The sequence below is a fragment of the Patagioenas fasciata genome, chromosome 1 (genome assembly GCF_037038585.1).
Source record: "Patagioenas fasciata isolate bPatFas1 chromosome 1, bPatFas1.hap1, whole genome shotgun sequence".
NCBI classification, from domain to species: domain Eukaryota; kingdom Metazoa; phylum Chordata; class Aves; order Columbiformes; family Columbidae; genus Patagioenas; species Patagioenas fasciata.
This window is the reverse complement of record NC_092520.1, coordinates 81,013,906-81,030,140: the sequence shown is the minus strand read 5'-3', so window position 1 is coordinate 81,030,140 and position 16,235 is coordinate 81,013,906. Positions and strand designations below refer to the sequence as shown.

The window sequence follows — 16,235 nt, the reverse complement described above, 5'->3', positions numbered from 1 at the left end:
CTGTAGTTTCTCACAGGGTGTAAGACAAAGATGGAAGCAGCATTTCCACCGAATGTCCTCAGTGCCTTGATCCTTTTAGACTTCTGTAGCCATTTGCACGACCTTGGTTTGTTTTGTCTTGAAACCCTTTAAAAGTTCCTATTTCAAGCAGACTAAGCCAATGTTACAGCCATCCACTTCTCTTTCCCGGGTGGTGGTGCAGGGGTGTTGTGTGGCATTCCCCAAAGTCCTTACCAGCCCACGGGGCCTCACGGCATTGGGAAGTCTGAACCGCGATGGATGCCAGCGCCTCTTTTGTAGCTGTTATTAAAGATGCTATCTCTCGCCGCAACGCCGAACTTACGCAACTTAATGTACCATGGGTATTAAAATATTAATGAAAACAGAGGATTGAAAACAATCAGTGTGACCCAATATAAAAGGAAGCGTTTAATCAAAATTAAAATCTTCAGTAATGAAATCTGGCAGGCTTTATGTGCATTCGTGTTCATGCTGAGCATTGCTCTCAGTTTCCCTTTGTTAATTCTGAATCAGACTTCTGGCTGCTGTTTTACCGCATGGGGTGATCCAAAACTTCATGCACTCCTTCCTGCCAGCAATAAGGCAGACTCCGTTAACGGGCAATGTTTCTCTGCTTTTTACTCAGTAGCACTTATTGCACATTAAATACTAACATATTGATCAATTGGCACGTTGCCTTTGAATATCTCGTAGGGATTGAAGCCAGAATAAGAGTCCAAATGCAGGAATACTTTACTGCATTATTTTATTGTCTTTAACCATTTACAATAGCTTATAAATCTCCAAGAGATGCAATTCAGAGTTCCAGCTTGGTGAATTTGGTAATGTCTATTTGCTTACGAAATCATTTTTCATTGTTGTATCTATTAACTTTGCTACTTTTAGTAATGCTTTACATAGAATTTTATTGTATATGAAGCCTTTGGATGATTGTCTAAATGAAGAACTATCATTGTAAATCAGGGAGATGTCTGTCTAGAGGTTTGTCAAATTCTGAACAATAAAACATTTGAGCGTATGATACTGTGCTGTGCTTATGTTGAGAAAGTGGAATGATTCATAGCTTAGAATATGCCTGAAATAGAACAGACATTTGCCTGTACTGTTTGGGATCTAACTCAAAGCAGTTAATTGAACTAGATAAAGACTATGTTTCTCTATGACCTCTGCATAAGGCTGTCTGCCATTTTTCCGTGAGGTGATTTCCTGGAATGTTTCCTAAAACCAGCAAAAGTAATTAGAAAAGTATATGATATTTGGCATAAATGTAATTTTGAAACAGTTTACCTGCTTCTGCTGTGGCAATTTGTTGTCAATTTAAACCTTGTACGTTTTAGGAGGTAAAGAAGCAGGATAACATTACCATAAGATTGATATATGCATGCATTTGGAAATGCAAAGTATAATTAACAAAACATCCCTTGTCTAACTCAGGTATATCCTGCTGTAGAGCAGTCCAGAGAGATGAGAAAAGACAGTGGAGCTCTGTGGTCTGTAGGTCCTTTCAAGAGAATAAAATCGTGTATAAAACCAGAACAACAGAACAGAATAAAAGTGTATGTAATAGTTCAGCGACATTTTTGAGCATTTCTGCTACAGTGTCTGACACCAACAAATGCTGTTCTTACCTCTACTGTTATTTAGAATTAGCCACTCGGGCGTATGAAGTGCCTGCATCTTGCACCTTCTGACTGATGTTTCAGGCTTGACCTCAGATGTAATGGGGGAATATCATTTTCCAGAATATGAAGGGAAAAGTGACTTAGCTGTTTGAGTGTGATAATGACACTGTATATTCTCTGATATTAAAATGTCATATTTTTCAGCCACTTTAACATCATAATGGGAATGTTTTCATGGAAATAGGGTCCTTTCAAAAATAGCTGATAGCAATGGTACACTTATAACACACTGAAATTTGGATGCTAAGCAGAAGAACACTGCTAAAATTGTTGCCTTGAGGCAGGACCTTAGCAAGAGAGTAGCATAGTGCATATGCAGATTTAGGGCTATGCTGCAGAAACACTGTTAATCGCAGGTGTGTGAATCTTTATTTCTTTGAAAATATCTCCCGATAAGTTTTTGGCTTCTTCCAAGTGAAAGGATGATTAAAAGCAATTTAATAAGCATCAGCCATTTAAGCGTTGCCTGTACTACAGAAGCAGTGCTGCCACAGTCTCATTGGCAAGTCTGTGTAATAGTTACATCTCCTCTTTTAACACAAGTTAAGACAAATAAAGTTCCTTCAGGTTTGGCCTGGTGAGGGATTTTCCAGCTTAGAAACTATGGGAAGAGAGTCAGTTTTTCACATCTCAAGCCAGCATAGCTTGCTATTTGGCAGCAACACCTTTTCAATCAATTGCCACCTGGCTCCATTTGCCAGTGCTCTAAACCCCAGCTTTAAGTTCTCATTGAAACCTAGCTAAGTGTTTGCTTCTGTCCTTGCTGCCTGTATTCCTTCCTTGATTTTTCTCCCTGAATCCTGTGTTACAGGACAGTAGTTTTTCTGGGCTGGTTCATGTCTTCTTTAAAGAAAAAAACATTCTGCTCATAAAATAAGGTTAGATAGGTAGTGAAGGAAAACTGGCATTTTGGTGTAGTGTCTTCTCACCTTTTCTCTTTCATTGTTTGGTTCTTACATAGCTTTTGTCATTTCATTTACCTCTTTATGCTTTAATGTGAAAGGCCAAACAAGGCCTCACTGCAGCATCTTAATCTGATTCTTCTTTTCTATTATAATCTGCTTTGAAGGAAGGCTAGTGCAGCTAGCAGTCCAATGCAAACTGCATGTCAGGACCTTAACTTGGAGTGTGCAGAAGAAAAACCCCTTTACTTACAGAACACACCCAAATCCTTGGATTTAAAGACGTAAACCCTTCTTTGCCTAGGGAAAACTAATCTGTGATTCCCCCAAAGACACAATTCTTCTGCGAACTGCATCTAAAAGCCCTTGGTTTGTGTCCATAAGTCTGGAAGTATACTGTGTTAGTCCCACTAAAAATATTTTCTGTAATGAAGCATGATTCAAATAACCACAAAACTCTAAAATGAAATGGACAACAAAATAATAATAGTAATTTAAAAGAAAATAAATAATTAGGATAGGTGAACAGCTGTCTGTAGTCTGTACAAATGAATCTACTCTTCCAGGAGGTAAATTCTGATTACATGTAGTAAATGCTGTGTCCCAGATCATAATATGTGGAAGATGTTGAGAGGGATCACATTCTGTACACAGTCAATCAAATTAATAATTAGGTCTATTCTCCTTATCTATTTTCAATTTTCAATCAACCTAAGGGACACTCTCAGAGTCGCATGCCTGAGGCATCACAGATCCTTCAGGGTTTAATTAGGATTCCCAGTGCTACAGCATGCTCTCTTGGGCCTGTCAGTTGCCCTTCTCACAGGAGTTAAAATTACTCTTCATATGGCTTATCAGATTTGGTCATTTAATTGACTCCCAGTTCATCATCTAATTCATTGACACTTTCCTTTCCACACATGGAAATATCATATTGGGATGACAGCTATGTTGCCCAGTAAGATTCCTGGCAATACTGAAAGCCCAAATCTTCAACTAATGAAATAAAATCAGACAGATTGTGGGTGGTTTCCATAATTTTTGTAATTATCATCAGTAGCTTGAAGTCAGTGGTTTTTACAGAAGACTTTTTTGGAACATGTTCCTTAAGCAAGTTCTTTCTGTTAACAATTTTAAGTTTCTTGATGACTGAATAACGAATGACAATAAATAGATTTATTTTACTGTCTTTATATGCATTCAGTATGTTTATCGCCAAATGCCTCAATGTTTAGTTGCTTTCACAGTGTAACATATTGCTTGAGTCAAGCTTATAACTTGTATTTCTCATCAGTGCCTTTTAGAAGATGTGATCCGGTAGGCGCAGCACTCCTTGATTTCTTACTATGTTGGTGGTTTAGAAGCACGCAAATGTTACATTTTCTGACATGTATTGCTTAATATAAAAAGGAATGAGAGTTTTTTTTCCCAGAGAGGGTAACTGTTGACCTCCAGTAGATAGTAAGATCCCAGTTTGGTGGCTCTGTATAAAAAGCACTCAAAACCATTACTCTTTGGAGAGAAAACATTTTAAAACATTTAAAGGTTACAGTAATTGCGGCAGTACATTTTGCTAACATTTTAGAAGTGTGATCTAATTTCACTGCTACTATTCCATAAGTCTAACTGCACTTCATGATCAGTTTCCTTACAATGAGCAATCTCTTATACCTGGAAACCTCTGCAGTGTGAGCTCTTAGGCTGAAATGGTGGCAGTGCTGTGTTGCGGGAGGGCCGGCTCTGTGAGAGGGTTAAACTCTTGGGCCGCATCCCTGGTGTTCAGTAGTTGTGAAGCTCAGAGAAGGCTGAAAGATTAGACATTGCAGTACTGAGCTGATTGGCACCCACTTGCCTGTCAAAGGCTCTTTAGTCGACTGAGAAAGGTGTAGCGAGATCCCACAGCTGAGGTCAAAGTGCTTGAAGGTAGGAATCGGATGAGAACTGGCACTGATGAAAGTGAGGGGGCCGGAGGCAGGCTGGCTGCTGGATGGAATTAGTCCCTACCTGATGGAGCTTTTATAAAAGCGTAGGCATATTTTTAAACATTCAATACGATACTGCTGGACTCAGTCACTGCATAAAATTATTGCCTATGATCATAACAGCAATTTCTGACTATTTATAGCCCTAATATTTCTGTTCCGTTTTAATGACTATGTACTGTAGTTAACGCCAGTGTTATCCTGGTTTTAATATCTTCAGAGAGGAAAAGAAATATTTTTTTTCAGGAAACAAGTTTTTGCTTTAACTTCACATGACTGCATGGAAACTTTTAGGGGTTTCTGTTCAGAAAAGAATATTTCTCATTTGTAAAAGATCATATTTTTCTCAAACCAGATAGCATTCTTAAAGAGTTTAATAAGACCTAAAATACATTTTGGTAACATACATGTTGTCTTAAATCTGATCATGTGTGCATTTTTTATTATTTTGAACCTAATTAGGTGCCATAACACTTCCCCATTAGTGGCATGCATGCATTAAAAATTATATTCTGACATCTGTATATATTTCATGCCAGCAAAGTCTTTAAACAAGGTATCATAGTTCTGGCTGATGCTTAAATTAGTTGTAATGAAAATTAAGCACCTGGTTTGAAACACTGTTCCAACTGACCAGCATCTCACAGTATATTTGAATGCCAAAAACATCTGCTTTGGTCTGTACATTTGAATTACAAGTTCAGTAGGTGGTGGGGAAAAGGGATCATTGCTGGTCCTAAATTACAGGAACTGTTCTGCTTTTGAATAACAGCTCAATCCTGACTGAGAAATAATTGGTTTCTCTTTGATTATGGGTTCATGGGATTAGAACATTTATACAACCTCCTGAATCCCATTTTTCATTTTCCTAATCTCAGAGCATCTTACAGCAAGTGCACAGTGTTGGTGAGTTTTTTTCCTCATATTTCCTTGTATTTCCTTCTTTGTAATACTGTTGTTTTGTTGGGAGGAGGGAAAAGAAATGCTGAAATACTTGTTATAAATTTACAGGAATAAATAGAATTGGTGGATTAAAAAAAAATCTATCATGTTTGGTTTTTTTGTGGCTTTGTTTTTGGTTTTAGTAACAAAATTAGCCAAAAGGCAGGACAGTGGTCATTCAGTAGGGTTGCATTTCTCAGCTTTGGCACATAGTTTGAAGTTAGCAGGTTTTTATTTGCTGGGAGGAAACCTGCTTATTATTTGCAGGCTAGTTGTTTCATAATGTGAGGAATGATCATTTCTTCTGTTTATTTCAACTGTCCTCATTTTTGAGGCACATGATCCAATACAAAGGAATATTTGTATCGTCTTCATTCTGAAAGAGTGGAAATTGTTGTGATTTCTTTGGTTGTCTGATTTCCAGCAGACTTTCTTATTTCCAGTTCTTAAATGACAACCACCCAGTAAGGCATGATATCCGCAATGTATGATAGTTATTAGTGTGTTCCTTACAATTCTGTTCTTTTCACTTATTGTCTAAAGCTTTCTGGTTGGTTTCTTTTGTCTTGTGTTTTACTTAGCTTTTTTTAATTGCCTTTGAAGTAGATCACGTATGTTTAATGATAAACTGTAACAATATTCTTTTTCTTAAATGTCTGTAGTGTCCATATGCAAAAAAATCCCCTGCCTACCTACCTCCCATTTCACCCAGTAATGACTCCCTACTCTTTTTCATAGCAGCCAATTAAGAACTCAAGAAAAAAACACTGGGTGCTGCATTTTGAAAAGCACTGTTTAGGCTTTACACAAAAAATACTGTCTCTACTTATGTTGCTTGTCAATAAAAAATTATCCTCAAGTGCTTGCTAGTTCCTTTCTGTTCTGGGAAAGATTCTCTGGGGAAAGTGCAATTGGTTTATTGATTGAATAGTACACAATTTTAAATAGCTGTATGAGTAGCTGACTTTTAAAGTGGAGTTACAAAAGTTGCTTTTGACTCTGATTAGTTCAGCAAGCACAACATAAAAATGTTCACAGCATAAACACAGGAGGAGCTCAGAGCTCACAGAGCAAGATCTTGGAGTTGTCCTAGCTGTGCAATGGCAATAATTATCATCATTATTCATTGTGTTGCAGAAAATATTAGAGCAAAATGTTAGAAAACCTTGCCCACAGTATGTCAGTAATATAGGATTTTCTTTATATCTATGGAGATTCTACACTGATTTTTTTTTGTTTGTTTGCTTTGTTTTTAAAGAAAGAAAAGGCACGCATCTTCTTAATTTATCAATTTTCGTTCCAGCTGCATGTATGTAGAAAGAAGTACATGTGGTGAAATTTGACCTTGTGGTGACTGAAAACACATGCTGTACTGGATTAGAAAGTGTATTTCTAATATATCTTCAAAAGGAAATGTATTCTTAATTTAGAGTGAGCCTTGACTAGGAAGGACAGAAAATAATTTTTTTTTTTTTTTTTTTTTTTTGTGGTAAGGGAAGAAAAATTTAAATTTATAACTTTATGCCTGATTGCCAGGGCCTGAGGCAAAAAAGAGAGAGCATGTATCTACTTTACAGCTGCAAAAATAATTACATAACGACTATCTGTGGAGTGATCTCTAATGGATTACATTTTGTTAGCATTTCATTACGTAATGTTAGAGCCAAAATAATTCATAGTAAATGGAAAAGAAATACTTGTTTTGATGTATCTATAGCCTAGACCTTTGATGTCCTCCTAAAGCACCCTATTATGCGTTGGGTAATTTGTGAAAGGTCTTGGTTTACAGGCAAGGTACTGTGTTTGTAAAGCTGATCTGAGACTAAGGAGTGTAGAAATTACTGAAGTAATTTGGTTTTGTTATGCAAGTAGTGGACTTCTTTGTTGCTTCTAAGGTGCTAAAAGCCATCTGAGGTGCTATCTGATAGGCTTTCCTCTTAGATTTACTAGGTCTGAGAGACTTGAAAAGCACTTAGCATTTATTAAGATCACTTCACTAGATTTAAAAAAACCACAAACTTAAGGACACTTCTCTTTATATATCTCCTATCTTTATCCAAGTGATATAATCTTCAGCTCTTACTCATGGTCAAAACACCCCTTTTATTATGTTGCAATAGAACTGTGCTGTACCAAATAAACGCTTCTGCACTTCCATGTGCTGTTGGCACTGGGAAATGGATATATGGAGGCCTTTCAGTAACTTGGTGCAGCTTCTGTTTCTTCTTCTTTTATGTCGTCTAGTTTGGACATGGGAGCAGGGGGGGCAAGCGAGGGAAATTTTATGTCCAGTGGCTCCAAGCCAGATCAGGTCTCTATTAAAGTAAACAGAAGAAATTATTTGACTTCAGCTGAAGCAGTGTCAGCTCAGCCACTTATATGCTACATCGTTTACTGTACCTGTATGGCTCTAGGGCTACTTGGGAACACAAGAAGTTGCATCTGCTTGTTAAAGCCATATTCTGTTTAAATGGAATAAGTATATGTAAGGTTTTCAGTGTGTGTGAGTAGTATTTTAGTGCTCCCACAGCCAAAATAATTTGATGTATCTAATTTTGATGCATCAAAATTTAGAGGAATGTAGTAAGGAAGCTGTAAGAGAATGTAGGTTAAACTTAATAAAGTTTTGTTGGAAGCAAAAGGGAAGCTAAAGGATTTGTCTTTTGACTTACCTTTCTGAAAATATATTATTTCTTTTATGTGTAACCCAGATTAATTTTAAAGCTGAAAAGACTGTCAGTTTTCCCTAGTCCATAGAAGGAAAATATCTGTGCGTTTTGCTTTTTATAGAGAATTTCTTTGTTCTTAGAGCATGCTTTCTTAGGTTTTTGTACACCAAGAAATAAGTACATGATTTGCTTAAGCGGGGGGGTTCGTGTAGATGGTTTTGTTGGTGTTTGGTTTGGCTTGGTTTTGTGTTTTTTTTCGGGGGTGGGGGGAGAGGGGCGGGTGTTTGTTTGTTAAACATGTTGATCCAGCAGCATCTCATTGTAGACTAGATGACCTCCAGACGTCCCTTCCAACTAAATTATTCTATAATTTCTTCATTAAGTCCTATCATTCTGTTGTATTAGTTTGTATTGTTAAAGGGATAGAGACATTTTTTCCCCATGATTATCCTCTTCCAGTGCATCGCTATCTCCTGCCTCCAGGGCATCCAGAAACCTCAATAATTAAACTGAAATATTTGAAATATTAGTGCTTCAATATGGAAGGGGACTGGTAAACTCAGATGATGTCTGGTGAGATCTGCAGCATACCTCAGCCTTGTTGGTACAGAGATGTTCTTTGGTACTGCCAGAAATCATATCCTATTTCTAGAACAGTGGTAAAATATTTTGTATTTGTCAATTTTGATTCCCTTCTACACTTCTAGGCTAATCTGGAACGTTCCCTGTTATGTATTACGTTATAATGAGGAAAGCTGGGCACATTGGCCTATGACTGTAGCTACTGAATGGTAGGGTATCTGAACATAATGTAGATGTACTTGAGAGGAAAAAATATTAGTCCTCCTGATTATTGACAGGGCGATTTGCCAATAATCCTCCAAAACAAAGAACTACGAGTCATTTTTGCTCCCTCCCTTCATTTTAGATTATATGCCATTGCAGAAAGTAGGTGTGAGAAAGTTATATCCCTCTGTCCCAAAGCATATGACCCATTTACCCTCGAGACCATTTTAAAAGCTCTTAACAGCATGAAAGACCTTGTGGAGAGGAGTGGTTTGGTGGCAGTGCTATACCTGCTGATCTGTAAGCACACCCACATTCCTTAGCATCAAACAATAAATCACACCTTGCTTTGAAGCAGCAATAACAACCAAACCATTATTCAGTAGTCAGGGTCCACATATCTGTGGCTCCAAGTCTTAGGGAATGTATTTTTTGCTGCAGATTCTTGGCACTATTTGCTGTTGACACAAGATTGTTGCAGGTAGCAAGAGTGACAGCTTCATCAAATCCTGAGAGTCCTTTGGTTGTAATGTCCTTTTCCATTACCATATCCTTTGTTCAATGTTGTGGGAGTAACCGCAGTAGAGAGGACTAGAATGTTATATTTGTTATCATTTGAGTTATTTATTTTTAGATTAAACCTAGCACCACTTACTTGGCAAGACTTAGGAATGCCATTATTCTGTTAAACTGTGTCCCTGTATAGTGGTCTGCTGAGCACAGTATGATGTCTCTGCTCTCCCAAAAAGGAAAATAATCCCACAGCTCTTGATAAAATTCATGGTGGGTGACTGGAGAAAACTAGAGCTTCGTAGACCTGGGCTTGGCCAAATGATGAGAAAGAACAAATTCTAGTAATGAAGCCACAATAAAAATGTTTCCTTCTGTGAAAAGGTAGTAAAATTGATTTCTTCCAAATGAAGGATGTGGTCCTGGCTCAGTCTTAGAGATGACTCCCAGAGATCAGGAAAGATTTTTTTTTTGTTCTTGAAAAGACACAAACCAACTTGCAAAGATGAGTTTGGCTAAAGCTGCACACATTTTTGACATCTTATAGTGTCATCGAAGAACTGGGAGGTTTAGCTAGCTTGTTCATCTTTGCCATAAATTCAGGGATACGTGCAGTTCATATGGCCAGTGACCAGTCTTGAACCAAAAACCTTTGAGTTATTGCCAGGTTGACCTTGTGTCTCAGAAGAAGAAGCGCAGAAAGCAATTTCTGCCGTGCTTCTCCCCAGGTGACCTTCTACCTGAGCAGAAGACATTGTGCTTTCTTCAGCTGTGATAGGAATTCTGTGCTCACATGCTGGACAGAAACTAACGCCACATCCAGCCAAGTGAGGCAGCGCTTCTGTGTGGACGTTCCTGCGCCTGTGTCAGCCTTTCACCTCTATCTGTGTTAAACTCACTTGGCTTGTATGTTGGAAGATAAATATGAGTTGTACATGCGTTTTCTGTCTTACCAGAGATCATCCTCAGGTGCCAAATGAAGTTCTTAAGCTGAATTGTTCATTAATGACAATGACAATAGGGACCATTAAAGACCAAAACTAAACACACTGCTGTGCTATCATTATATTATTAGATAATTTTTTAATTCTGTTTTCTTTATTCTTTCAGTTCTGCGGGATGACTTCAGACAAAATCCATCAGATGTAATGGTAGCCGTGGGTGAACCTGCAGTGATGGAATGTCAGCCCCCGAGAGGTCACCCAGAACCCACTATATCATGGAAAAAAGATGGGACCCCTCTAGATGACAAAGATGAGAGAATTACAGTAAGTACAAAAAGATTTTCAAACACCGCAAAAATCAAGGAATCTAAAATTACTAGTCTCTGGAGGATGTGGGCATCCAGCCATGCTGTACTTTCTAGGATCTGTCCTTTCCTTGCCTCAGAGGCAGGGCTAGTTTGCATTTAGCTTGGAATGCGTCTTCTAGTCTCATACTACTTCATTGCAGGGTATGCATTTGCTTGTTAAAGAGGACCATGCAAAACCTATGTTCTTCTCTTCCTCAGAGGAATTAGAAGCTTGTGGAGATGAAATTCATTATGTTTGTCACTGTCCTATAATTTTCTTGCCTTTTATCCACCTACAAATTTCTGCAACCTATAATATCTGCCACCTTTGGTTAGAAAGAGGAGCTACTAGTAGTCTAGGTGAGATCTTCTTTTGTAACTCTGTTGAAAAGAAACCATGCAGAAAAGTTGTGTACTGTATGAGAAAGGGCAAGGTGGCTTTTGGGATATAGTCACATTTCTTTAGAGAGATGATGGCTTATCCTGCCTCTCAAGTTAAGCTGTTTTCTCATTAGAGGTGTCGTCATTCTCATTTGTAACTGTGGCTTGCTGAATACAGTGTGCAGTTATTCAATAGTATGGATAAAGTAGCTTCTCAAATCAGAAAACTATCCTTATTTTAATTTTTGACGTGTGAAATAATAAGCTATTGAGCCTAAATGGCTTGAAGAAATGGCAATGAAAAATGGAGTTCAAGAGTCATTTTTATGCTGCCAACATGGTGATACAAAACATCTTACCATATGGTGAGAAACCGTATCATCTGAAAGCACATACCATGTAGGATCCTGTTGGTACTGGGAGGATCGCTAGTGTAAAACAAGATCAGAGGTGCATATGGTTCATATACTTCAATCATACGCTGAGATGTGGGAATATTTTAATGGAAGAACACTTGAACCCCAGCAGCCTATGTAAAAAATTACCATTTTTGTTTGAGATTTAAATTGCCTGTTGTTCCATTTGTTTTTTCCAAACAAGACAAAGCTCAGCCATTCTGTAGTTGTGGTATATGCATACATTTAAAATTTTAAGTACCCTACCAACCTATACTGATTGCTGGCTATTAACTCAATTCCTCCAATCACACTTGCTAAGAACTTGCAATCTCCTTTTCAAATCTCCTTCCCACTGTGACAAGTCAATTGACCTGAGATAAAGAGAAGATTCTAGTGCTACTTTTTTTTCAGGAAATGCTTTCTAAACTTGCATTTTCTATTGCTATAGTTTATTCGCTTGAAGGATTTTCAGATGTTGCCTATTAAGTACATTTCTTTATACATGAAAACTGCTCTTTTCCCAGCTGCTGGAACAAAGACATACCCAGAACAACTGCAACTATCACTGACAGGCAGTGCCACCTGTATTTATTAAAACTGTGGTTACGATGGGATAAAAACCCTCAGTTTGGTTTCCTTTTCTGGTAGTTGTATCAAATGCATACCTACGTAGCATTCTTTCACCATGACATCTGGTGGAGTTATCTTGCATTATCAGTTTCTGCTTCCACAAACAAACAGATGAAAATCAGTTTCAATATAGGTGTAGATATGCACTTGTTCCTGATGCCCAAATGAGTGGTTGTTTTCCAAGTTGTAAATTAAGAGTGCTGGGATAGCTAGCTCAACTGCATTAATTTATGTCATATTTGCCTGGCGTTGTCTTAAGCAGCACTATTAATATTATGGTTGCTTTCTGACACAGGCAAGAGACTGCAGGTACATTGTAATGCAGATTTGCATCAACTTACAGCTGTAGCAGGATCTTGCCAAGTGATTAAATATGCCTTCACATGTATGTCTTAACAGCTTTGCAGTTCCATCTGTATTATCTTGCCAGTGGCTGGGAGGTAAGGGGAGATTGAGACCTGGAATGGACAACATGCTTAAGGGCAAATGGGCAAAAATATTAATTTTAAACCTGACTTAGAATTATTCCATTTCTGTTATCTCCTTTAGGTCATTTCCTTTTCAGTTTAGCAACCAGAACATAAAGAATTAAAAGAGAGCAACAGCTGAAATAAGGCTGAAGTTGTTCAGTTTTAAGTGATTGATTTCATGTAAACCTTTTTTTTTTTTTTTTTTTTTAAATGTTTTCATTTAAGTGCCTGTATTTAAAATGAACACCTACATTCATTTCATGGTAAAATTATCATGCACTCAGACTAGATTTCAGGTAATCCAGTTTACCAATGTTACCTTTAAGCCATGAAATTAGCAGATCAGGAAATGTCAAACTATATGTGTTGATGTTCAATATATACCTAATACCAATGAGCATTTAATCAGTTAAATACTTCAGTGGCTTCACTTCTAAGCATTTCTGGTTGTTTTCATTCTTAAAGGCTTGTTGATCTTTGACTCATTGCCATTTTTAAGCGTTCTATAAGTGTCAAAGGCTGTTGGAAAGCATTTCATATGAATGCTTTCCTTTCTGACAAGGTATTTAAAATAAACATTAAGAATGTATTTTTTTCAGAATAAGGGATGTCGCTCAACACCTCCTTTTTGATTCATATCTATACTTTCCTCAAAAAGATGCTATGCCCATGAAACAACCTTATTTTTAATATATGAAGGTTTGGGTGTTGGTTTTTTTCCATCTGCAATGACAGTGTTGATCTTTGAGTTGGCAGAACTAGGATTTACAGATTGATTATTAAGGGTGCCAGAGAAACAGAGGTGGTAGCTTGGTTCCTGACAGAGTTTGAAGCAAGATATGTAGATAAATAGCAGTTAAATAGGATCCACGTTAAGGCACAGCTTCCTCGGGAATGCAATAAAAAGAAAATATTATTTTGTTCTGTTGGGGTTAGGGGAATCAATATGTTTGTGTAGGTGAGATAATAAAAGTCAAAGTAGCCTTTGCATATTTTTGGTCCATTTGTAAGGCAAATATATGTGCTTTGAATACAGGTTAAAAACAGTACTGAATGGAACAAAGAAGAAATGAAAGTAACGATATGGGCACAGCTATCTGTGATGGGGATTATAGAAACAGACATATTCTTTGAGCACAGCTCTCCCAGTACCGCTCAGTTTTAGTACAAGTTGGTCTCAGTGAAGGCTCTTCGGTCTACACATGTCCACTGGGTGCATCTGGTGAAGAATCATTATCAAAACATTTTTTCTCTCAAATCTGTAGTCTGTAAACAGTTTTCTCAGTGCATTGGAGCAAAACATGATTTTTCTCATGTGTGTTCTTTATACCACTGCATGAAAGCATATGCTCAATGTGGCTAATCCCTCTCCATATATTACAAATGAAGCAGCAGTGACAGTCTTGCATGTGAAGCAAATGCTTATCTTCAAGTTAATTGAATTGAAAAAATAATTATCATGAGACCAGAGCAGAACTAGTGTGATTCTGTGCTCATCTAGTTAATTTTTCTCCTGGGATTACTGTGAAATCAAGAATCCCTTCCGTAATATGTGTGGCTGAAAAGGAGTGCTTTAGTGCGGTCCACTGAATAGCTCTTATTTCTCACTGCACCAGTGTGAAAATAAAATGTATTTTTCCAATTTCTGAAATGTTCCTTCTGCACTGGGAGAGCCTGTGTGACTCTCCTCTTGGAGCTGAGACAGGATGGAGAAAGAAGCTGCAAGGTCTTGCCCATGAGTAAAAGAGAAGGGAGCTCAGCAGGGTGGGGATGTTCCTCATTCTGTTTCCAGCCTTTAGTGGTGTTTACGTGTTTGGAATCGCTGTCTTCTCAGGTGCAGTTCATAGACCCACAAATTGCTTGCAGTGAAGATCTAGGCCAGGACTCCGGGCCTCTGGGTGTCCTCACCAGGAACAGGCTAGCTCCCCACCCTGTCAGTCTAGCCATCTCCTTTGCATGGCAGCCCAGTGCCATTAGGAGGTAGCCACGTGTTTCAGGCCCTCACCTTGGTGCCGAAAGCTATGAGTTTGCATTCCCTTGGGCTGAGGAGGAAGTGCAGTCAGTCTCCTAGTTTCTGCTGACTGTTGTAATCACGGGGCTCGGTGTTTCCAAATATATTTTGTCTAGATGCACTTGGCAGGAGCATCAGTCGCTTCGGGTACCATTAGCAATGACTTACTTGGGCACTCACAGCAACTGCAGCAAATACTGCTTGCTAGTAATCCTGTGAATACCTTCAGTATACCTCCATTCTCTTCTCAGCCATCTTCCTGTTGTACCCCGAAACCTCCTACTACTTCTCAAATAATGTCCCCACTGTCTTCCTACCACACACCACTGCAATGCGATTTTCACCTCATTCCCCATCCATTTCCTCCATCTCACAACCTGCCCTTGCATCCACCCAACCTTCTTCTCCTATCTGTCTAGCACCACTCTATCATCTGATTAGTGCTAACTGCTTGTCTGGAGGTAACAATTTGGAAGCTCAGATAAGCAAAACCTCCTGCTGTATGCTGCAATGTAAAGGCACTCTTCCTTTGGCCTGCTGTTTATGTAAATGGCTGTGTGCACTGATTTGTAATGGATGAGTTGCTGTCTGTCTGCATTAGGTTTGCTGAGAGCCTCCCTTGAGGAACTGTGTTGCTGCTCCATCTTCTTTGTGAATCCCAAATGCAATTCCCTGTATCGAAGATGCTGACATCAGTAATCTAACCGAGATGGTGGGGCATATCTTCAGGCAAAAGCTGGCAATAATTACAGACTGTTAGGAGCACAAAATGTTCAAAGAGGATTTTATGGGATCTCCCATCTAGATAGGGGAACTTCCATGCGCTTTTGGATCACTTTCTCTATTTGTCATCAGGATGAGGTCAAAGTGCCTGTAATTATCAATACTTTCCCATTGGGAGAATGTATACATATCTTGCATAAGCTCTGGAACAAGTTAATGTTTGAGCCAGGTTTGGGGGTCAGGATTTCACAGCTTCTGTTTTTCCTGCCCCAAACAAGTAGTAGCCCATGCTTCAGAAAGCTTCCTGATTGTTCACGTGAAGTCATGGTATAGGTGGTAGAAGAAAAAAGCTACGCATACTGGATGTGAATTTTTAATAGGCAAAATCTCTTACATATACCTACATGAAAAGGGATGCTGGTACCTAAAAAAGAAGTCCTTTGTAATTGAATACAAAAAGCAGAGCCTTTGCATTGAAACTTTAGTGCAGCACTGTGATTGCAATTTCCCTCTCTTTCATATTAACTCTTATCTATCATTTATCCTGAATCATCCTCATTTGATTTTTAAAAGAAAAAGCTTGAGAAGGCATTTATCTTTCCTTGTTCAGGTTTCCTAGCTTTTAAGATCAAAGTTACAAGATGAATAATGCATACAGGTTTTCATTCCTTTTTTGTGTGGCTGTCTTGTGATATCAAGAGTTTTGAATGACTTACACTCCTATTTCAGATAAGTTGTAACTTGAATTCTTGATTCCTGTTTTGTTTCCTGGCCTTTAAAAAGTACCTCACAAATACGAAGCATTTATTGTGTCTTGCACAATGCTGTTTTTACACA

The 16,235-nt window shown here is 38.3% G+C and overlaps 1 protein-coding gene across 7 annotated transcripts in view; it reads left to right on the top strand.

Moving 5' to 3' along the window:
- ROBO1 (roundabout guidance receptor 1) overlaps positions 1-16,235 on the top strand; it is a 741,248-nt gene that overhangs the window by 616,461 nt on the left and 108,552 nt on the right. For all 7 annotated transcript variants that reach the window (XM_071809765.1, XM_071809757.1, XM_065862790.2 and 4 more), the window contains one exon: positions 10,605-10,762. In XM_071809765.1, coding sequence (XP_071665866.1) covers positions 10,605-10,762 — 158 coding nt within the window. The remainder of the gene's footprint in view (positions 1-10,604; positions 10,763-16,235) is intronic.